Below are 23,911 nucleotides of genomic sequence, written 5' to 3' on the forward strand. Positions count from 1 at the left end.
TTTGGTCTCCCCAATGTAGAGATCACATTGTGAGCAGCGAATACAGTATACTAAATTGAAAAAAGTACAAGTAAATCACCGCTTCATCTGAAAGGAGTGTTTGGGGCCTTGGATAGTGAGGGAAGAGGAGGTAAATGGGCAGGTATTACACCTCCTGCGATTGCACGGGAAGGTGCCGCGGGAAGGGGACGAGGTGGTGGGGGTAATAGAGGAGTGGACCAGGGGAGGGAATGATCTCTTCAGAATGCTGATAGAGGGGAGGGGAAGATGCATTTGGTAGTGGCATCGCGCTGGAGGTGGCAGAAATGGCGGAGGATGATCCCTTGAATGTGGAGGTTGATGGGGTGGAAAGTGAGGACAAGGGGAACCCTGCTGCAGTTCTGGGAGGGAGGGGAAGGGGTGAGGGTAAAGGTGCGGGAAATGGGCTGGACTCCGTTGAGGGCCCGGTCAACCACAGTGGGGGAATCCTCAGTTGAGGAAAAAGGAAGACATATCAGAAGCGCTGTCATGGAAGGTAACATCATCAGAGCAGATGCGTTGGAGATGGAGAAACTGAGAGAATGGAATGGCATCCTTACAGTAGGCAGGGTGTGAAGAAGTGTAGTCGAGGTAGCTGTGGGAGTCGGTGGGCTTGTAATGAGTATTAGTAGACAGCCTATCCCCAGAGATGGAGACAGAGAAGTCGAGGAAGGGGAGGGAAGTGCGGTGATGGACCATGTAAAGGTGAGAGAAGGGTGGAAATTAGAAGCAAAGTTGATAAAATTTTCCAGTTCCGGGCAGGAGCAGGAAACGGCACCGATACAGTCATCAAGGTACCTGAAAAAGGGTTGGATTATGCTCAACTAGAGTCCTGCATCCAGTTCTGGTCATGCCACTTGAGGAAGGTTGTGAGGATCCTTGAGAAGGTGCAGAGGAGATTTGCCAGAATGGTTCCAAGGATGGGCGATTTTAGTTACAAGGTTAGGTTGGAGAAGCTGGGGTTGATCTCCTTGGAGCAAAGGAGATTGAGGGAAGAATTGATAGAAGCGTATAAGATTATGACAGGCTTAGATAAGTTAAACAAGGAAAAACTGTTCCCATTAACTGATGGGACAAGGACTAGGGGACACAGATTGAAAGTGTTGGGCAAGAGATACAGGGGGAATGTGAGTAAAAACTTGTTTTACACAGTGAGTTGTAATAACCTAGAACTCACTGCCCATGAGGGTGGTGGAAGCAGAGACAATGATTTCAAAAAGAAATTGGATGGGTATTTGAAGGAAATAAACTTGCAGGGCTATGGGGATTGAGCAAGGGAGTGGGACTGACTGGACTGCTCTACAGAGAGCCAGCATGGACTCGATGGGCCAAATGGCCTCCTTCTTTGCCATAAATGACTTTGACTAATAAAACTGACAGACTAGAAATGAGAGCAAATAAGCTGAAAAGTTTTTGGTACCCCCAACAGATTTTAAGATAAGCTTGTAATATAATTTAAATAAACAGTATTATAAAACATTTTATATTTTGATATAAGAGCGGTTTCCTGCTGTGGTAAATTGTTTTATTTGATTTCAGAAAAAGGAATGCATGAAATTGCGAAACAATCTGTCTCCCCATCTCTGAGAACCAATGGCTTTGTGATAAAGGATCCTCAAGGATTTTTCACTTTGAATGTCTGAACCACATTTTGGGGAGCAACACCATTACTTCTAATAGTGCAACTAAATTGAAAAGACCATGATCTATGAACTCATTGAGACAATTCAAGGAGCAGCACAGGGTGTTTTGAGCAAAAACAACTGTCGAAAGCATGGCTGAGTGTGGACCTGGAATTCTGTTTTTCTTGGCAACATCGCATGACAGTGAAGATCTCGATGGTTCCTTCACTGAAGACGCAAGGAATATATATCTGAAGTACACAGACATTACTCCAAGCCACGATCAAATGTCAATTGCTCTTTTTTGGAACTCAAGTGTCCAGCAAGTCAGCTTCTGTATCTCAACTAGTTCAACTAGCAAACAATTTGCTTCTGCTCTCTGACTATAAGGAAACAGAGAGATAGATTAGGAAATTTTATGTATTGGCCAGATAGTGGCACAAGTACAGCAAAGGATAAACTATCCAAAACCAATTTTAATTCACATTTGCTGTAAAGTATTACATTAAATTTAAAAATTATTTTGCTTTGAGACATCAAAAGAACATTCATGCAGAGCTGAAGAATATGAGTGGTTAGTTTGGAACTTGCAGCTTGAGAAGGTTACTTGGATGAAGTGAAATGAGATCAAGTGATCCAAGAACAAAACCTCACAAACCATATGTTGGGGACAGAGAGCCAGTGCAACTTGGCAAGGACACATCATAGCCATAGGGGAGAGGGAAAAAGCACACCTGAATCGCTGCAGTCGCAGAGTGAGACGTGCTTAAGTTTGTAAAAGCAGGGAGGAAAAGAAGAGAGGATGCTAGCAATTGAGAACCCAATTCCTGAGGTGGGCAGATGGATTAAGGACTTCAGTAGTAACAGTAAAATGTGTGGGGCACAAGCAGACAATGTTCTTGAAGTGGAAAAACATGCAGTCTTGATGACTGACCAACGACAGGTACAGTAGTGATGCTTAGGTCAACTGGAATGCCAAGATTGTGGAGCACTTGCTGTAGTCTGAGCACGCAGCTGGTGGCACTGTTAATAGTTGGAGCCAGAGGAAAGCAAGTGAAAACTGACTCAGTGCTTGTGAGTGGTGTCACCAAGGGACAGCAACAGGCAAAATCTGAAAATACCAGGGAAAGAGTAGGGCCCATTAGGGACCATAGTGGCAATCTGTGTGTGGAGCCGGAGGACGTAGGTGAAGTTTTAAATGATTACTTTTCATTTGTATTCACTATGGAGAAGGACGACGTAGATGTAGAGATCAGGGAGGGGGATTGTGATATACTTGATCAAATTAGCATTGTAAGGGAAGAGGTGGTATTAGCAGTTTTAGCGGGCTTATAAGTGGATAAAGCCACAGGCCCAGATGAGATGTATCCCAGGCTCTTAAGTGAGGCAAGGAAAGAGATAGCAGGGGCTCTGACACAAATTTTCAAATCCTCTCTGGCCACAGGAGGGGTGCCAGAGGACCGGAGGACAGCGAATGTGGCACCATTATTCAAAAAGGGTAGCAGGGAAAACCAGGTAATTACAGGCCACTGAGTCTAACATCAGTGGTAGGGAAACTACTGGGAAAAATTCTGAGAGACAGGATTAATCTCCACTTGGAGAGGCAGGGATTAATCAGGGATAGTCAGCATGGCTTTGTCGGGGGAGTTTGTGTCTAACTAACTTGATTGAATTTTTCGAGGAGGTGACTAGATGTGTAGATGAGGGTAAAGCAGTTGATGTAATCTACATGGACCACAGTAAGGCTTTTGAAAAGGTCCCACATGGGAGATTGGTTAAGAAGGTAAGAGCCCATGGGATCCAGGGCAATTTGGCAAATTGGATCCAAATTTGGCTTAGTGGCAGGAAGCAGAGGGTGATGGTTAAAGGTTGTTTTTGCAATTGGAAGCCTGTGACCAGTGACGTACCACAGGGATCGGTGCTGGGACCTTGCTGTTTGTAGTGTACATTAATGATTTAGACGTGAATATAGGAGGTATGATCAGTAAGCTCACAGATGACATGAAAATTGGTGGTGTCGTAAATAGTGAGGAGGAAAGCCTTAGATTACAGAACGACGTAGATGGGCTAGTGAGATGGGCGGAGCAGTGGCAAATGGAATTTAATCCTGAGAAGTGTGAGGTGATGCATTTTGGGAGGACTAACAAGGCAAGGGAATATACAATGGATAGTAGGACCCTAGGAAGCAGAGGGTCAGAGGGACCTTGGTGTACTTGTCCATAGATCACTGAAGGCAGCAGCACAGGTAGATATGGTGGTTAGGAAGGCATATGGGATACTTGCCTTTATCAGTCGAAGCACAGAATATAAGAGCAGGGAGGTTATGCTGGAGCTGTATAAAACGTTAGTTAGGCCACAGCTGGAGTACTGTGTACAGTTCTGGCCGCCACACTATAGGAAGGAGATGATTGCACTGAAGAGGGTGCTGAGGAGATTCACCAGAATGTTGCCTGGGCTGGAGCATTTCAGCTATGAAGAGAGACTGAAAAGGCTAGGGTTGTTTTCCTTAGAACAGAGAAGGCTGAGGGGGGACCTGATAGAGGTATACAAAATTATGAGGGGCATAGATAGGGTAGATAGGAAGAGAAATTTTCCCTTAACAGAGGTGTCAATAACCAGGGGGCATAGATTTAAGCTAAGGGGCAGAAGGTTTAGAGGGAATTTGTGGAAAAATTTTTTCACCCAGAGGGCGGTTGGAACCTGGAACACACTTCCTGAGGGGTGGTAGTGGTAGGAACCCCCACAACATTTTAGTAGTATTTAGATGAGCACTTGAAACGCCATATAATACAAGGGTACGGGCCAAGTGCTGGAAAATGGGATTAGAATAGATAGGTGCTTGATGGCCAGCACGGACACAATGGGTTGAAAGGCCTGTCTCTGTGCTGTATAACTATATATGACACTGGTAGCAGACCACCTGTACACATGCATATCTGTATGTAGCAGCAGTCATCGGTATTTTTGAACAAGTTTTGTGCAGACAGAGATTTCAAAGATTCTACGTGCAGAAAATATAAAAACAGTAATATTCAGTTGTGCATAATGTGTCGACAAGAAGTTGCATTTGCCGCTACTTCACATACTAAAAAGGTAATAAAAAGACTAAAAGGGACTGCCAATGGGTCTTGCAAGGCTGCAAATGGCCAATTCTAGTCTTAATAACGACGACTTGGGAGTTCTATTAATGTACAGAACGTTAACATGGCAAGCCAGTTTTAACATTCAGACCAGAGGGTTTCTTTCTGTCCCTGTTTAGTTTATACAAAGCTTTAAACACTTGCATGGGAGAGGGTTGGGGGGTGGGGGGACAATAATCCAATCATAAAAGATCATTCAAATTATACTGCAGAAATTCACCTCTTTTCCTCTGCCAAGTGGCAGTCAATCTTACAGTGATGATTTGTATTAGGTTCCATAAACTTACCATATTCTGTCTTTTTTGCAGCTCTTCCAAGTACCCAAGAATGTCTTCATCAGCTACATCAAAAGCTGTCTGCCCCTATGGACAAAATTCACACTTCTCAGAAGAGGTCTACAGGAAAAGAAAAAAAACTTTCTACCAACTCATGTGCCAAATTGAAATTAAGATTTATTGTTCATAAGGCTGAAATTGTCTAGCCCAGTATGTGAAGCCATTGCAACATACCACACACCCTTCACAAAACCACTTTCTTAGCAACTGAGGGACCAGTGGCGAGACATCACGTTAGTTGATACTCAGTTGTCGCCCCTTAGGTACTGTTCCCCAGCTTGCAATATACCTTCATCACCCAACTCCTCAAAAGAACTCACCCTGACCTGTTGTTGCAAACTGCTACCCCACCTCCTACTCCCCTTTCCTCTTCAAAGTCCTTGAATGTGTAGCCACCTCCCAAATCTGTGCCCAACTTTTCTACAATTCCATGTTTGAATCCCAATCAGGTTTCTAACTCTGCAACAGTACTGAAACAGCCCTTATCAAAGTCACAACTGACATTCTTCGTGACTGCAGCAAAGGTAAACTATCCCTTCTCATCTTTCTCGACTGATCTGCAGCCTTCAATATAGATGACTACAGCATCTTCCTCCAACACCTCTCTTCTGTTGTCCAGCTGGGTGAATTGCCCTTGCTTAGTTTCATTCTTGTCCATTGGAATTCTAGCTGGAGAATCACCTGCAATGGCTTCTCTTTCCACTCTCACACCTCTGGAGCGACCAGAGTATCTATCTTCGCCCCCCTTATGTTTCGCACAGATATGCCACCCCTAGGCAATATCATTTGAAAACACATCAGATTCCACATGCACACTGATAACTCAGCTCCATCTCACCACCATCACCTCTCTGGAACCCTCCACTGTCTCATCACACTGCTTCTCCAACAGCCCAAATTGCAGAGAGAAATTTCCAACTAAATACTGGGAAGACTGAAACCATTGTCTTTGGTCCCCACTACAAACTCCATTCACTGGTAACCAACTAAAACTGAGCCAGATCACTCACAAACTTCGTGTTGTGTCTGACCCAGACATGAGCTTCTGACCACATACCCACTCCATTCCCAAGACTGCCTACTTCCACCTCTGTCTCATTGCCTAACTCCTACCCTGTCTCAGCTCATCAGCTGTTTAAAACCTCATCCATGCCTTTGTTATTTCTAGACTTGACTATCTCTGGTGCCCAAGGATCTATCCTCAGTCCCCTCCTATGTCTCATCTGCAAGTTGTCCCTTGGCGACATCAGCTGAAAGCACAGAATTAGTTTACACATGACTGCTGACAGAGTTTACTAAGGAAGAGGAATCTGACAAAATATCAGTCGAAGTGGAGCAAGTAGAAGACAATGGATAAGGTAATTAAGGGGGAGGTGGTACTGGAAAGGCTGGCTATGCCGAGGTAGATAAGTCACCTGGTCCAGATGTCTTGCATCCCAAATTTGCTAAAGGAAGCAGGGGTGGAGACAGTGTAAGTGCTTGCCATAATCTTCCAATCTTCGCTAGATATGGAGGCGGTGCTGGAGGATTAGAGAGTGGCAAATGTGGCACTTATTCAAGAAAGGGCGTAAGGACAGTCCTAGTAAATACAGGCCAGTTAGCTTATCAGTGTGTATAAGGTTTTAAAAACAATAATCAAGGGGATAACAACAGGCAACTTGGAGAGGTTTGAGTTAATTTAGGATAGCCAGCAGAGATTCGTACAAGGCAGATCATGCTTGACCAATCGAATTGATTTTTTTGATGAAGTAACAAAGTTGAAAGGAATTTGGTGCATGTTGTCTATATGGATTTTAAGAAAGCATTTGAAAAATAAAGTATCACATAAAAGGCTAGTTAACAAAATTGAGGCTCATGGAATAGGAGTGTCAGTGTCCAACTGGATAAAAAATTGGCTGAAGGACACAAAATACCAAGTCGTAGTAAATAGTTGTTTTTCAGATGGAGGATGGTCGACAGTGGTGTTCCCCAAGGGTCGGTGCTGGAATCACTGCTTTTTTTGCTATAGATAAATGGGTTGGATATTGAAATACAGAGCAAAATTTGCCTACGATTCCAAACCTGAAGAGTGGTAGGCAGTGAGGGTGATATGTACAGCCTGCAACAGGACAGAGATAGGCCAACAGAATGGGCAGACAAGTGGTAGATGGAATTTAATACAGACAAGTGCTGCATTTTGGCAAAAGGGATAGGGAGAGGCAATATAGACTTAATGGCGCAGGTCGTAAGAGTGTGCTGGAACAGAGGGACCTGGGGGTACCTGCGCAGCGTTCTTTGAAGGTGACAGGATATATTGAGTGTGTGATTAGCAAAGCATATAGGATCTTGGGTTTCATAAATAGAGGCATTGAGTGCAAAAGCAGAGAGGTTATGCTGAACCTTTATAAAACTTTCGTTAGACCCTAACTAGAGTACTGTGCCCACTTATGGTTACCACACTTTACGAAGGATATGATGAGGCTCAAGAGGGTGCAGAGGAGATTTAGGAACAAAGGAGGAGTAGGCCATTCAGCCCATCAAGCCTGCTGCGCCATTCAATACAATCATGGCTGATCATCCACTTCAATGCCTTTTTCCCACACTATCCCCATATCCCTTTATGTCATTGGTATTTAGAAATTCATCAATCTCTAAACCTACTCAATGACTGAGCTTCCACAGCCCTCTGGGGTAGAGAATTACAAAGATTCACAACCCTCTGAGTAAAGAAATTTCTCATCTGTCCGAAGTGGCTTCCTCCTTATTTGGAAATTGTGTCCCCTGATTCCTAGACTCCCCAACCAGGGGAAACATCTCACCTACATCTTGCCAGAATGGTTCCAGGGATGGGGGATTTTAGTTACAAGGCTAGGTTGGAAAAGCTGGGGCTGTTCTCCTGGGAGCAAAAGAGACTGAGGGGAGATTTGATAGAGGTGTACAAGATGATAGGCTTAGGTAAGTTAGACAAAGAAAACCTGTTCCCATTAGCTGATGATACAAGGACTAGGGGACACAGATTGAAGGTTTTGGGTAAGAGATGCAGGGAGAATGTGAGGAAGAACTTTTTTAATGCAGCGTATGGCAATGACATAGAAACATAGAAAAATAGGAGCAGAAGGCCATTTGGCCCTTCGAGTCTGCTCCGCCATTCGTTGTGACCATGGCTGATCATCCAACTCAGTAACCTATTCCTGCTTTCGCCCCATACCCTTTGATCCCTTTAGACCCAAGAGCTATATCTAACTCCTTCTTGAAAACATACAATGTTTTGGCCTCAATTCCTTTCTGTGGTATGAATTCCACAGGCTCACCACTCTCTGGGTGAAGAAATTTCTCCTCATCTCAGTCCTGAAAGGTTTACCCCATATCCTTAGACTATGACCCCTGGTTTAGTTTAGTTTAGAGATACAGCACTGAAACAGGCCCTTCGGCCCACCGAGTCTGTGCCGACCATCAACCACCCATTTATACTAATCCTACACTAATTCCATATTCCTACCACATCTCCACCTGTCCCTATATTTCCCTACCACCTACCTATACTAGGGGCAATTTATAATGGCCAATTAACCTATCAACCTGCAAGTCTTTGGCATGTGGGAGGAAACCGGAGCACCCGGAGGAAACCCACGCAGACACAGGGAGAACTTGCAAACTCCACACAGGCAGTACCCAGAATTGAACCCAGGTCGCTGGAGCTGTGCGGCTGCGGTGCTAACCACTGCGCCACTGTTCTGGACTCCCCCACCATCGGGAACACCCTTCCTTCATCTCCCCTGTCAAGTCCTGTTAGAATTTTATAGGTTTCTATGAGATCCCCCTCACTCTTCTGAACTCCAGCAAATAAAATCCTAACTGACTCAATCTCTCATACGTCAGTCCTGCCATCCCAGGAATCAGTCTGGTAAACTTTCACTGCACTCGCTCTATAGCAAGAACATCCTTCTTCAGATAAGGAGACTAAAACTGCACATAATATTCAAGGTGTGGCCTCACCAAGGCGCTGTATAACTGCAGCAAGACATCCCTGCTTCTGTACTCGAATCCCCTCACTATGAAGGCCAACATACCATTTGCCTTCTTTACTGCCTGTTGGACCTGCATGCTTACCTTCAGCGACTGGTGTACAAGAACGCCCAGGTCTTGCTGCATATTGCCCTCTGTTTATAGCCAGATAATAATGTGCCTTCCTGTTTTTGCTACCAAAGTGGATAACCTCACATTTATCCACATTATACTGCATCTGCCATGCATTAGCCCACTCATTCAACTTGTCCAAATCACCCTGAAGCCTCTCTGCATCCGCCTCGCAACTCACCCTGTCACCCAGTTTTGTCTCATCTGCAAATATGGAGATATTACATTTAGTTCCCTCATCTAAATCATTAATATATATTGTGAATAGCTGGGGTCCTAGCACCGATCCCTGTGGTACCCCACTAGTCACTGCCTGCCATTTGGAAAAAGACCCATTTATCCCTACTCTTTGTTTCCTGTCTGCCATCCAATTTTCTATCCATCGCAATACACTACCCCCAATCCCATGCACTTTACTTTACACGCTAAACTCTTGTGGGACTTTGTCGAAAGCCTTCTAAAAGTCCAAATAAACCACATCCACTGGCTCCCCCTCATGGCCTGGAACTCGCTGCCCAAGAGGGTGGAGGGAGCAGAGACAATCAGTGATTTGAAAAGGAAATTGGATGGGCACGTGAAGAAAATAAACTTGCTGGGCTACGGGGATTGAGCGGGGGAGTGGGACTGATTGGATTGCTCCACGGAGAGCTTGACCGAATGGCCTCCTTCTTTGCCATAAATGATTCTATGACCGTGACACCCAACTCTCAACTTCTCCACTATTGCTAAATCAAACTGCTCATCCAACATCCAGTACTGGATCAACAGAAATTTCCTCCAAATAAATAAAGGGAAGACTGAAGCCATTGCTTCTGGTCCCTGCTCCAAACTCCATTCCCTAGCTACTGACTCCATTCCTCTCCCTGGCACCCACCCAAGGGTAAACCCGCCGGCTCGTAATCTTAGAGTCATATTTGACTCCAAGATGAGCTTCCAATCACATATTCACGGCATCACCAAGATCGCCTCTTTCCACCTCCATATCATCACCCGACTTCATCCCATCTCAGCTCATCTGCTGCTTAAACGCTCATACATGCGCCTTTGTTATCTCTAGATTTGACGATTCTAACGTATTCCTGGAAGTCTCCCACATTATTCCCTCCATAAACTTGAGGCCATCCAAAATTCTGCTGCCCGTGTCTTACCTTGCACCAAGTCCAATTCACCTATCACCCCTGTGCTCGTCCACTTACAGTGGCTCCCGGTCAAGCAAAGTCTCGATTTTAAAATTCTCATTCTTGTTTTCAAGTGTCTCCATGGTCTCAGCCCTCCCTATCACTGTAATCTCCTGCAGCCCCATAACCCTCCAAAATATCTCCATTTATCTAATTATGGACTTTAAGTATCCCCATTTTAATCACCACCATTGACGCATGTACTTTCAGTTCCCTTGGCCCTAAGCTCTGGAATTCCCTCCCTACACCTCTCTACCTCACTTTCCCCCTTTAGGACACTTCTTAAAACCCCTCTGACCAAGTGTTTGATCACATGACCTAATATCTCATGTGCCACAGTATCATTTTTTTTTATAATGCTCCTGTGAAGCGCCTTGGACACGAGAAGTCATTGGCGGATAGGATCAAAGAAAACCCTAAGGCTTTCTATAGGTATATCAGGAATAAACGAATGATAAGAGTTAGAACAGGGCCAATCAAGGATAGTAGTGGGAAGTTGTGTGCGGAATCAGAGGAGATAGGGGAAGCGTTAAATGAATATTTTTCGTCAGTATTTACAGTAGAAAAAGAAAATGTTGCCGAGGAGATTACTGAGATACAGCCTACTAGGCTAGATGGGATTGAGATTCACAAGGAGGAGGTGTTAGCAATTTTGGAAAGAGTGAAAATAGATAAGTCCCCCGGGCCAGATGGGATTTATCCTAGGATTCTCTGGGAAGCCAGGGAGGAGATTGCAGAGCCGTTGTTGTTGATCTTTAAGTCGTCACTGTCGACAGGAGTAGTGCCGGAGGACTGGAGGATAGCAAATGTTGTCCCCTTGTTCAAGAAGGGGAGTAGAGACAGCCCTGGTAATTATAGACCTGTGAGCCTTACTTCGGTTGTGGGTAAAATGTTGGAAAAGGTTATAAGAGACAGGATTTATAATCATCTTGAAAAGAATAAGTTCATTTGCGATAGTCAGCACGGTTTTGTGAAAGGTAGGTCGTGCCTCACAAACCTTATTGAGTTTTTCGAGAAGGTGACCAAACAGGTGGATGAGGGTAAAGCCGTGGATGTGGTGTATATGGATTTCAGTAAGGCGTTTGATAAGGTTCCCCACGGTAGGCTATTGCAGAAAATACGCAAGTATGGGGTTGAAGGTGATTTAGAGCTTTGGATCAGAAATTGGCTAGCTGAAAGAAGACAGAGGGTGGTGGTTGATGGCAAATGTTCATCCTGGAGTTTAGTTACTAGTGGTGTACCGCAAGGTTCTGTTTTGGGGCCACTGCTGTTTGTCATTTTTATAAACGACCTGGATGAGGGTGTAGAAGGGTGGGTTAGTAAATTTGCGGATGACACGAAGGTCGGTGGAGTTGTGGATAGTGTCGAAGGGTGTTGTAGGGTACAGAGGGACATAGATAGGCTGCAGAGCTGGGCTGAGAGATGGCAAATGGAGTTTAATGCGGAGAAGTGTGAGGTGATTCACTTTGGAAGGAGTAACAGCAATGCAGAGTACTGGGCTAATGGGAAGATTCTTGGTAGTGTAGATGAGCAGAGAGATCTTGGTATCCAGGTACATAAATCCCTGAAAGTTGCTACCCAGGTTAATAGGGCTGTTAAGAAGGCATATGGTGTGTTAGCCTTTATTAGTAGGGGGATCGAGTTTTGGAGCCACGGGGTCATGATGCAGCTGTACAAAACTCTGGTGAGGCCGCACCTGGAGTATTGCGTGCAGTTCTGGTCACCGCATTATAGGAAGGATGTCGAAGCTTTGGAAAGGGTGCAGAGGAGATTTACTAGGATGTTGCCTGGTATGGAAGGAAGGTCTTACGAGGAAAGGCTGAGGGACTTGGGGTTGTTTTCGTTAGAGAGAAGGAGGAGGAGAGGTGACTTAATAGAGACATACAAGATAATCAGAGGGTTAGATAGGGTGGATAGTGAGAGTCTTTTTCCTCGGATGAGGATGGCAAACACGAGGGGACATAGCTTTAAGTTGAGGGGTGAAAGATATAGGACAGACGTCAGAGGTAGTTTCTTTACGCAGAGAGTAGTAGGGGCGTGGAACGCCCTGCCTGCAACAGTAGTAGACTCGCCAACTTTAAGGGCATTTAAGTGGTCATTGGATAGACATATGGATGTAAATGGAATAGTGTAGGTCAGATGATCGGCGCAACATCGAGGGCCGAAGGGCCTGTACTGCGCTGTAATATTCTAAAAATTCTAATTTTATTAAAGGTGCTATACAACGTAGATATTTTTGTAGACTTGACTATTTCAATGCTCTCTTGGCTGGCCTCCCATTTTCCACCCTACATAAACTTGTGCTTATCCGGAACTCTGCTGCCCATACTTGAACACACACCAAGTCTTGCTCACCTATCACCCATGTTTGCTGACCTACATGGTCTCCCGGTCAGACATCTGATTTTTAAAATCCTCATTCTTGTTTTCAAATTTCTCCATACCTCACCCCACCCTATTTCTAACCTCCTCCAGCCCTACAAGTCTTTGAGATCTCTATGCTCCTCCTATTCTGGTCTCTTGCACATCCCTGATTTTAACCGCTCCACCAGTGGCAGGTGTGCTTTCAGTTGCCTTGGCCCAAAGCTCTGGCATTGCCTCTTTAAACCTCTCCATCTCCCTGTCCTCCTTTAAGTCACTTCTGAAAACCTACATCTTTGATCAAGCTTTTGGTCACCTGCCCTGATATCGCTACCTTTCGCTTCATGCTTGGGCTGAATGGCCTACTCCTGCTCTTATGTTCCTGAATCTCCTCTGCACCTTCTCGAGCACCCTCACATCCTTCCTAAAATGTGACAACCAAAACTGGATGCAGTACTCTAGTTAGGGCCTAACCAGAGCTTTTATAAAGGTTCAGCATAACTTCTCTGCTTTTGTACTCAATGCCTCTTGAAACCTAAGATCCTATATGCTTTGATGCAAGCACCTTGGGACATTTTGCTACACTGAAGATACTATATTAATGCAAGTTGTTGTTACTGTCGCTTACTAGTACAGGTAATAAGCAAAACGTTTATTCGCAAAAAAATTAATTTTGTTTTCTGTGAACAAAAACAAACTCATCCCTTGGAAATCTGATGACCTCTAGCCATATCAAGAAAACATCCTCCCCAAGTCACTGACAGGGTGACTGAGAATTTTGCCTACTTTATTACAGTAAGCTGCAGTTGCTATCAGGTTCAAGTACATGGACACAGTAAATAAATATCTTTACCCTTGTACTACAACCCCCTTGTCAAATCTTCATTGTGAAGCAGGTTCCTCATCCCCAGTTATGTTGGGGCATAGTGTCATTGCAAGACTCTGCAAAAAGAAATATGGAACTCCAATTGCTCGACCACACATCCACACTATTGGAACACTATTGGAATACTATTTGACTATAGTTACATTCCAACTTAAGCTTCATACCAGAGTGTAAATGCCAAGACTGTGATTAGATGAAATGGAATGTTATTCTTGCTTTCAGCCTTTTGTGTTCCATAACTTATAAACAGTGTGTCAAGAAAATGGACCTGGAGGACCACGATCAACAAAATATCCAGTGTGGCTCAGCAACCAAGCTTCAGAGTAAGAAATAAGTTTATAATGCTGGCCCATGTAACTAAAATGTTAAACAAAATGATGAATGAGATTACGAAGAGAATAGTGTTTACTGTTGTTAATATACCAGAGGTGCCTGTGTGGCTACATGGTTTTCTTATGGGTTGCCCCTACCTACACAAACAAAAGTTTGGTTTGCCACCGCACAACTTCATATTCAGATAACATTGACACCAAGTTCATCCAGTGGGCAACTGAGTCATACAGATCGGCAATGTGACAGCTATTAAACGTGGTAGGTGCTCAGCTACCTCATTCAGCCAGTGGTAGGGGCACAATTGCCCTCAGTTCATCTGAGCTAAGGGAAGCTAAAAAGATCACGGGCTTCAAGTGCTGACTATGCAACAAGCCCTGCTGGAAATGTCCATGTGCAGATGCCTGGTGAGGACCTCAGCTCTACTTCTGTTCACTCTTCTTCCTCTCCACTACAACCCCTTGCACCAATATTTTGCAAACATTGAAATAAGAGCAGAGTGCTGGAAATACTCAGCGGGTCAGGCAGCATCTGTGGAGAGAAAAAGAGTTAACATTTCAGGTCTGTGACCTTTCATCAGAACCGATGAAGGGTCACAGACCTGAAACATTACCTGCTTCTCTCTCCACAGATGCTGCCTGACCTAAGTATTTCCAGCACTTGGTTTTTATTTCAGATTTCCAGCATCTGCAGTATTTTGCTTTTATTATCTTGCAACCATTGATTACCAAGGCTCACAATTGACTAATGACCACTTGAGTACACAATTAGAGGCTGTGCAGCATCTGTGGAACCTCACTATAGCAAGGAGTTATCAAGAAAGAGAGGGGTTAAAAAAAACTGGATTTAATACACACTGTGCTTATAATAGTGCCTTACAAAGCTTTGATAATCACGAGATTAACACATGATCAAATACAGGAAATAAATATTCAAAGATACTTAAGCTCAAGCTATATTAGCCTTTTGAATGAGACATTAAACCAAGGCACCATCTGCACTCTCAGGGGGACATACAAGATCCCAAAGCACTATTTCAAGAGCAGAGTTCACCTTTGTGTCCAGGCCTATACTTACCCCTCAATCAACGAGTAAAAACAAATAATCTGGTCATCATCACAGCTTGCTCTGTACAAATCGGCTGCGGCATTTCCTACAGTACAACAGTGACTGCACTTCAAAAAGTACATAATTGGCTACAAACCACTTTGGGACATCCTGAGATTGTGGAAGACACTATAGAAATGCAAATCTTTATTCTACTAAAAGTATTCAAATATTCCAAGGATCAACTCATACTATTGCTACTCGTGCTATTTAAATGCAGAATTTAAATGCTTGGAAGCCAATTTATCAGTTACTAAAGTTCTAGACTGTCTGGCATAGTGGTTGGTTGTATGTTTTGCCCATTCTCTGTGGTGATGGACTGACTTCTTGACACGATTGTTTTTACAAGTGAGTGGCTCAGTGGGCCACTTGAGAGGGTATGAGTCCACTACGTATCATGGGACTAGAATTGTCAATCAGCCAGGCTAGGCAGGGGTGTTAGGTTCCCTGCCCTAGCAACTTGGGAACTGTTGCGACGTTAAGCAAAATATTCTGATCTTAAATTTGTGTTTGCAATCATTTAACCATCTGCTTCTCTTTATTCTTGTGACTTGAAACAAAAAAATGGTTACTATCAATAAAAGTAACTGGCAACAAACCACTTTGTTGATCATCTCCATATCACAGAAGCTTTCTACCAGGATTCGGCAGGTTTCTTCTTTACCCCAGTGTGCTGCAGCGTGAAGTGGGGTCCAGCCATCATAATCTTTGATATTTACATCATAACCTGCCTGGATTAGAAGCCTGTGGATCAAAAAAGTAACCTTCTGTAAAAAGTCAAACTAAAAAGAACAAAAGAACAAAGAAAATTACAGCACAGGAACAGACCCTTCGGCCCTCCAAGCCTACGCCGATCCAGATCCTCTATCTAAACCTGTCGCCTATTTTCTAAGGGTCTGTATCTCTTTACTTCCTGCCCATTCGTGTATCTGTCTAGATACATCTTAAAAGACGCTATCGTGCCCGCGTCTACCACCTCCGCTGGCAACGCGTTCCAGGCACCCATCACCCTCTGCGTAAAGAACTTTCCACGCATATCCCCCCCCCAAACTTTTCCCCTTTCACTTTGAACTCGTGTCCCCTAGTAATTGAATCCCCCACTCTGGGAAAAAGCTTCTTGCTATCCAACCTGTCTATACCTCTCATGATTTTGTACACCTCAATCAGGTCCCCCCTCAACCTCCGTCTTTCTAATGAAAATAATCCTAATCTACTCAACCTCTCTTCATAGCTAGCGCCCTCCATACCAGGAAACATCCTGGTGAACCTCCTCTGCACCCTCTCCAAAGCATCCACATCCTTTTGGTAATGTGGCGACCAGAACTGCACGCAGTATTCCAAATGTGGCCGAACCAAAGTCCTATACAACTGTAACATGACCTGCCAACTCTTGTACTCAATACCCCGTCCGATGAAGGAAAGCATGCCGTATGCCTTCTTGACCACTCTATTGACCTGCGTTGCCACCTTCAGGGAACAATGGACCTGAACACCCAAGTCTCTCTGTACATTAATTTTCCCCAGGACTTTTCCATTTACTGTATAGTTCACTCTTGAATTGGATCTTCCAAAATGCATCACCTCGCATTTGCCCTGATTGAACTCCATCTGCCATTTCTCTGCCCAACTCTCCAGTCTATCTATATTCTGCTGTATTCTCTGACAGTCCCCTTCACTATCTGCTACTCCACCAATCTTAGCGTCGTCTGCAAACTTGCTAATCAGACCACCTATACTTTCCTCCAAATCATTTATGTATATCACAAACAACAGTGGTCCCAGCACGGATCCCTGTGGAACACCACTGGTTACACGTCTCCATTTTGAGAAACTCCCTCCCACTGCTACTCTCTGTCTCCTGTTGCCCAGCCAGTTCTTTATCCATCTAGCTAGTACACCTTGGACCCCATGCCCCTTCACTTTCTCCATCAGCCTACCATGGGGAACCTTATCGAACGCCTTACTGAAGTCCATGTATATGACATCTACAGCCCTTCCCTCATCAATCAACTTTGTCACTTCCTCAAAGAATTCTATTAAGTTGGTAAGACATGACCTTCCCTGCACAAAACCATGTTGCCTATCACTGATAAGCCCATTTTCTTCCAAATGGGAATAGATCCTATCCCTCAGTATCTTCTCCAGCAGCTTCCCTACCACTGACGTCAGGCTCACCAGTCTATAATTACCTGGATTATCCCTGCTACCCTTCTTAAACAAGGGGACAACATTAGCAATTCTCCAGTCCTCCGGGACCTCACCCGTGTTTAAGGATGTTGCAAAGATATCTGTTAAGACCCCAGCTATTTCCTCTCTCGCTTCCCACAGTAACCTGGGATAGATCCCATCCGGACCTGGGGACTTGTCCACCTTAATGCCTTTTAGAATACCCAACACTTCCTCCCTCCTTATGCCGACTTGACCGAGAGTAATCAAACATCTGTCCCTAACCTCAACATCCGTCATGTCCCTCTCCTCAGTGAATACCGATGCAAAGTACTCGTTTAGAATCTCACCCATTTTCTCTGACTCCACGCATAACTTTCCTCCTTTGTCCTTGAGTGGGCCAATCCTTTCTCTAGTTACCCTCTTGCTCCTTATATATGAATAAAAGGCTTTGGGATTTTCCTTAACCCTGTTTGCTAAAGATATTTCATGACCTCTTTTAGCGCTCTTAATTCCTCGTTTCAGATTGCGCCTACAATCCCGATATTCTTTCAAAGCTTCGTCTTTCTTCAGACGCCTAGACCTTATGTATGCTTCCTTTTTCCTCTTAGCTAGTCTCACAATTTCACCTGTCATCCATGGTTCCCTAATCTTGCCATTTCTATCCCTCATTTTCACAGGAACATGTCTCTCCTGCACGCTAATCAACCTCTCTTTAAAAGCCTCCCACATATCACATGTGGATTTACCTTCAAACAGCTGCTCCCAATCTACATTCCCCAGCTCCTGCCGAATTTTGGTATAGTTGGCCTTCCCCCAATTTAGCACTCTTCCTTTAGGACCACTCTCGTCTTTGTCCATGAGTATTCTAAAACTTACAGAATTGTGATCACTATTCCCAAAGTAGTCCCCTACTGAAACTTCAACCACCTGGCCGGGCTCATTCCCCAACACCAGGTCCAGTATGGCCCCTTCCCGAGTTGGACTCTTTACATGCTGCTCTAGAAAACCCTCCTGGATGCTCCTTACAAGTTCTGCTCCATCTAGACCTCTAACACTAAGTGAATCCCAGTCAATGTTGGGAAAATTAAAATCTCCTATCACCACCACCCTGTTGCTCCTACATCTTTCCATAATCTGTTTACATATTTGTACCTCTATCTCACGCTCGCTGTTGGGAGGCCTGTAGTACAGCCCCAACATTGTTACCGCACCCTTCCTATTTCTGAGTTCTGCCCATATTGCCTCACAGCTCGAGTCCTCCATAGTGCCTTCCTTCAGCACAGCTGTGATATCCACTTTGACCAGTAATGCAACTCCTCCACCCCTTTTACCTCCCTCTCTATCCCGCCTGAAGCATCGGTATCCTGGGATATTTAGTTGCCAATCATGCCCATCCCTCAACCAAGTCTCAGTAATAGCAATATCATACTCCCAGGTACTAATCCAAGCCCTAAGTTGAAGTAAAGGAGGAACAAACCCACCCCGCCGCCCCCCCCCCCAAAAAGGTCATCTGAATAACTTACAGTAACTTCCTGGAACTTGAATGTACATTCAGAAAAGTTAATTTGAGCCAGATACCTACTTATCCAGGCAGAAGGCTTTGATTCAGCTGTACTATTTTAATAGTTTCTCTTCCATACACAGTTCAAGACAAGCACAAAGTTTGGTGCCTACAAAATAAGAGCACGCCAACGGGGTACAACACCCAGGTGACCAGGCTCACTTCAGTCAACTAACACCCTAACAGGTATATTTTGCACCGTCTTCAGTTTACAGATTTCAGTTGAGTGTTCAAGTTCCGTCTACTTCCATTTCTCAACGCTAACTGCCCTAAGCCACCAATTCGACTTCCTAAAGCAGTCAAACAATGCATAACTAAACTGTTTACGGCTCGCAAGCATCATAAAATGTCCCACCTCCAAATATCTATGGCGCAATGAAATGAATAAAACCACAAAGTCATTTTAACTAATTACATTTTTGACACAGTCAAGTTACCGTGGTGCATCCTGCAACAGATAAAAAGGAACAAATTTTGTGATGTCAATCCTTTATTTACATGTAAATACAAAGTATTGGAGTAGTTTTACGTACGTACTTTAAAACCTCTGAGTAGCCTTTAGCTGCAGCTACGTGAAGAGCTGTTCCCCCAGATTTGGGGTGCCTACTGTCATTAATTTGCCCACTATTTAACCACTGCCTGGCATCACGGAGCATTATTCGTTCTTCTTCTTTCCGAGCTGCCTCTATATCCACTCCTGAACAAACAAAACCGGGTCAAAAAGCAAGTTAGCAAAAGCAGATTATCCCCACACCTGCTAACCAATGCTAAACATGCATTATTACATTTAAAAAACTTGGCATATTTAAGAGTCAGATAAAGGCTGTAACACAGTAAGCGAATCCCCATACAGCAAAGAACTACTGGAAAATATGAATATCTAAAAAGCAGATTGCAACTTGGTTACCATCTGGCCAGAAATCTATTCAGGGCTGCACAATTACGATTTTATGAATGAAAACTGAATCCTGTTCATTTAAAAATTATGTTGCTTTTGCAATTGTAAGCAAGCAACATATAACTTCCAACTTACCTATTTTATGTTTAGATTCCCTTTAAGTTCAAGACAAAAGGAACAAAGGAAAGAACAAAACTGCAATCATGTAATAAAAACAGAAGGTGTTGGAAATACTCAGCAAATCTGACAGCATCTGTGGAGACAGCAGAGTTAACATTTCAGGTCTGCGACCTTTCAGTTCTGATCAAAGGTCACAGACCTGAAACGTTAACTCTGCGTCTCTCTCCACAGATGCTGCCAGACCCGAGTATTGCCAGCACTTTGCTTTTACTTCAGATTTCTAGCATCTGCAGTATTTTGCTTTTATTTTAGTGCATTCATGTAGTGCCTTTCACCAGCTCAGGACATCCCAAGCATTTTAAAGCCAAAGTACATTGTGATGTAGGGGAACACCACAGGCAATTTGCACAGTAAGTGACCAGATAATCTGTTTTAGTTACTTTGATTGAGGTATACATATTGGCTTGGATACCAAAAGAACATCCAATGGCACCATGAAATCTTTATGTCCATCACTTCTCTCTGCCATCTGTTCACAGTATCACCTGTCTCTGCTCTTGCCTCAGCCCAATTGCTGAAACCCTTATCTATCCCTTTGGTTATATCCAGACTCTAGTCAGCTTCCCATCTTCCAGCCTCAAACTTGAGCTCATCATACAGTCTGCTCCCTGTATCTCAACTCACACCAAGTCCCATTCACTCATCACTTCAGTGCTCACTGACCTAAACTGGCTCCCAGTCCATCAAAACTTCAAATTTAGAACTGTCATCCAATGTTCAAATCCCTGCTGGCCTTGCCCCTCTCAATTTCTGTGACTTCCTCCAGCTCCAGAACCCTCTGATAACTTTGCATTCCTCCAATTCTGGCCACTTCTGCATCCCTGATTTCCTTCGCTCTACTAGGGCTGTTCTTCAGCTGTCTCAACCCTAGGCTCTGGAATTCCCTCCTGAGCCTCTCCAGCTCTCTCTCAAAGGCATTCCAACTTTTGATCAAGCATTTGGTCACCTATCTTAAAGTCTCCTCTGCTAGAGTGGTGTCAATTGTTGTCTCATTGCACATCTGTGAAACCTCTTGAGGTGTTTGCTAAGTTCAAGTTGCAGAATAAATGCAGGTTATTGGTGCTATTATGGATCGTGGTTCAATATCTCAGAAAGACTCCCAGTACAGCACTGTGGTCAGCTTAGATTTTTTTACCACGTGGGGTCGAATTCCACAACCTAAAATTAAATATGAGTGAGTGCCAAGGCAATACCCAAACCACGAGAAATGCTTGTCAGGACACAATTTACTTTTGCAAATATTTCACAGTAACCCAGCTACTCTATTGGAATTACTGATTTAAAAATGCTGTAAAAGTTTACAATATGCAATAAAAATCAATTCAGTACACATCAGGCCCGTCAACATCTGACAAGAGAAACAGGTTTAACGTATCCAGTGCAGACCCATCAGCATAACTGGCCCAAGGGTCTACACCCGAATGATTTCCCTGTCCTGATTTTTCAGATGCAGACAAAACCAGTCACATAAGCTGTACATGGCAGTTATATTGTTGCATAGTATTTACAGAACAGGCGATTCAGCACAACTAGTCCTTGCTGGTTTTTAAACTCCATATGAGCCTAGGACTATATCTCCAACACAGAAGTCCTTGAAGCGGCCAACATCCCCAGCTTATACACACTACTGAGTCAGCGGCGCTTGAGATGGCTTGGCCATGTGAGCCGCATGGAAGATGGCAGGATCCCCAAAGACACATTGTACAGCGAGCTCGCCACTGGTATCAGACCCACCGGCCGTCCATGTCTCCGTTATAAAGACGTCTGCAAACGCGACATGAAATCGTGTGACATTGATCACAAGTCGTGGGAGTCAGTTGCCAGCATTCGCCAGAGCTGGCGGGCAGCCATAAAGACAGGGCTAAATTGTGGCGAGTCGAAGAGACTTAGTAGTTGGCAGGAAAAAAGACAGAGGCGCAAGGGGAGAGCCAACTGTGCAACAGCCCCAACAAACAAATTTCTCTGCAGCACCTGTGGAAGAGCCTGTCACTCCAGAATTGGCCTTTATAGCCACTCCAGGCGCTGCTTCACAAACCACTGACCACCTCCAGGCACGTATCCATTGTCTCTCGAGATAAGGAGGCCCAAAAGAAAAAAAGAATGAGCCTATCACCCTTGGTCATTCACCCAAAACACACCCTTCAATTCCTTTCTCCCTCATAAGTTTATCTACCTTCTCCTTAAATGCATCTGTGCTATACACCTCAATTACTGTGTGGTAGCGAGTTCCACATCCTAACTACCCTCTGAGAAAACAAGTTTCTCCTGAATTTCTTATCGGATTATTAATGACCATCATACTCACGCCGCTAGTTCTGGTCTACCCAGAAATGAAAACATTTTCTGTATGTCTACCAGAGCAAACCATTTCATAATCTTAAAGCCCTCTATTAAGTTACACCTCAGTCTTCTCATTTCTGGAGAAAAGGAGCCACAATCGTTTCAACCTATCCCAATAGATAAAACCCCTCAGCTCTGGTATCATTCTAGCAAATCGTTTTATGCTTGTTCCTTCGTGCTCCATATCCTTTTTAAAACAGGACCAAAACTGTACACAGTACTTCAAGAGTGTCAGCTGTTGCTCAGTTAGTGGCACCCTCACCCACAAGGTTATGGGTTCAAGTCCCACTCCAAAGATTGGAGCACAAAAATCTAGACCTACAGTCCCAGTGCAACACAAAGCGGGTTTTTTTTAAAAAATTCTTTTATGGGATGTGGGCATCGCTGGCAAGGCCAACATTTGTTGCCCATCCCTAACTACCCTTGAACTGAATGGCTTGCTAGGCCATTTCAGAGGGCAGGTAAGAGTAAACCATATTACTGTGGGTCTGGAGTCACATGCAGGCCAGACCAGGTAAGGACGGCTGATTTCCTTCCCTAAAGGACATTAGTGAGCCAGATGAATTTTAATGACAATCAATGATGGTGCCATATAACTATTACTGAGACTAGCTTTCAATTCCAGATTTTTATTAATTAATTGAATTGCTTAATTAATTGAATTTAAATTCCACCAGCTGCCATGGTGACCCATGTCCCAAGGCATTAGCCTAGGTCTCTGGATTACAAGTTCAGTGGCATTACCACTGCAGCACCGTCGGAGGTACCGTCATTATCACATTGCTGCTTGTAGGAGCTTGCTGTGCAGAAATTGGCTGCTGCATTTCCAACAGTGACTACACTTCACACTGGCTGTCAAGCACATTGGGACTTTGAGGTTGTGAAAGGCACTAGATAAATGCAAGTCCTTCTTTGTGGTCTAACCAATTCCTTTTCTTCCTTCCTTTGTGGTCTAACCTTTCAAGTTCTATCCCTCCAGATATGAATCCCTGTGCTTTGGTTGCTTTTTTGGACATCAACCTGTGTCACCACTTGTGATTTGTCGATCTGTACCGCCAGATCCCTCTGCTCCTCTACCCCATTTAGACTCTTATTTTACAAGGAGCATGTAACTTCTTCATTCTTTCTACCAATATTGAAGTTCATTTGCCAATTACACACACATTCTGCAAGTTTAATAATGCCTTGTATTTTGTCCTCCATTAACTACACACCCCAATTTTGGCTCATTTGCAAATTTTGAAATTGTACCTCCAATTCCACAGTTCAAAACATTTATGCAAATAATGAACAGCGGTCCCAGCATCAATCCCTGCAGCACACTACTTCCCACCTTGCAACAGTCTGAGCAACTACCTTTAACCACTATCCTCTATTCTATTTTGTAGCCAGCTTGCCATCCATTCTGCTACTTGTCCCGACTCCCCACATTCTGAACATAGACACTAGTTTACTATGTGATAGCTTATTGAAGAGCTTTTGAAAATCAAATATATTACGTCTACTGTATTACTCTTATCTATGCTGTTACTCCCTCAAATAATTCAATAAGGTTGGTCAAGCAGGACCTGCCTTTTTTAAAACTGCACTGACTACTGTTTATTTTCTGTACACACACACAGTTTCTAGATTTTTTTTATTACCTCTTTCAGGATACATTCCACATCCTT

The 23,911-nt window shown here is 44.0% G+C and overlaps 1 protein-coding gene across 12 annotated transcripts in view; it reads right to left on the reverse strand.

Moving 5' to 3' along the window:
* The window catches only part of ppp1r12a (protein phosphatase 1, regulatory subunit 12A), a 271,369-nt gene that overhangs the window by 114,560 nt on the left and 132,898 nt on the right, over positions 1-23,911 (reverse strand). For all 12 annotated transcript variants that reach the window (XM_068050119.1, XM_068050120.1, XM_068050118.1 and 9 more), the window contains 3 exons: positions 19,361-19,520; positions 15,693-15,837; positions 5,068-5,142 (listed from right to left, as the gene is read on the reverse strand). In XM_068050119.1, coding sequence (XP_067906220.1) covers positions 5,068-5,142; positions 15,693-15,837; positions 19,361-19,520 — 380 coding nt within the window. The remainder of the gene's footprint in view (positions 1-5,067; positions 5,143-15,692; positions 15,838-19,360; positions 19,521-23,911) is intronic.

Source organism: Heterodontus francisci, chromosome 18 (assembly GCF_036365525.1).
Source record: "Heterodontus francisci isolate sHetFra1 chromosome 18, sHetFra1.hap1, whole genome shotgun sequence".
NCBI lineage: Eukaryota > Metazoa > Chordata > Chondrichthyes > Heterodontiformes > Heterodontidae > Heterodontus > Heterodontus francisci.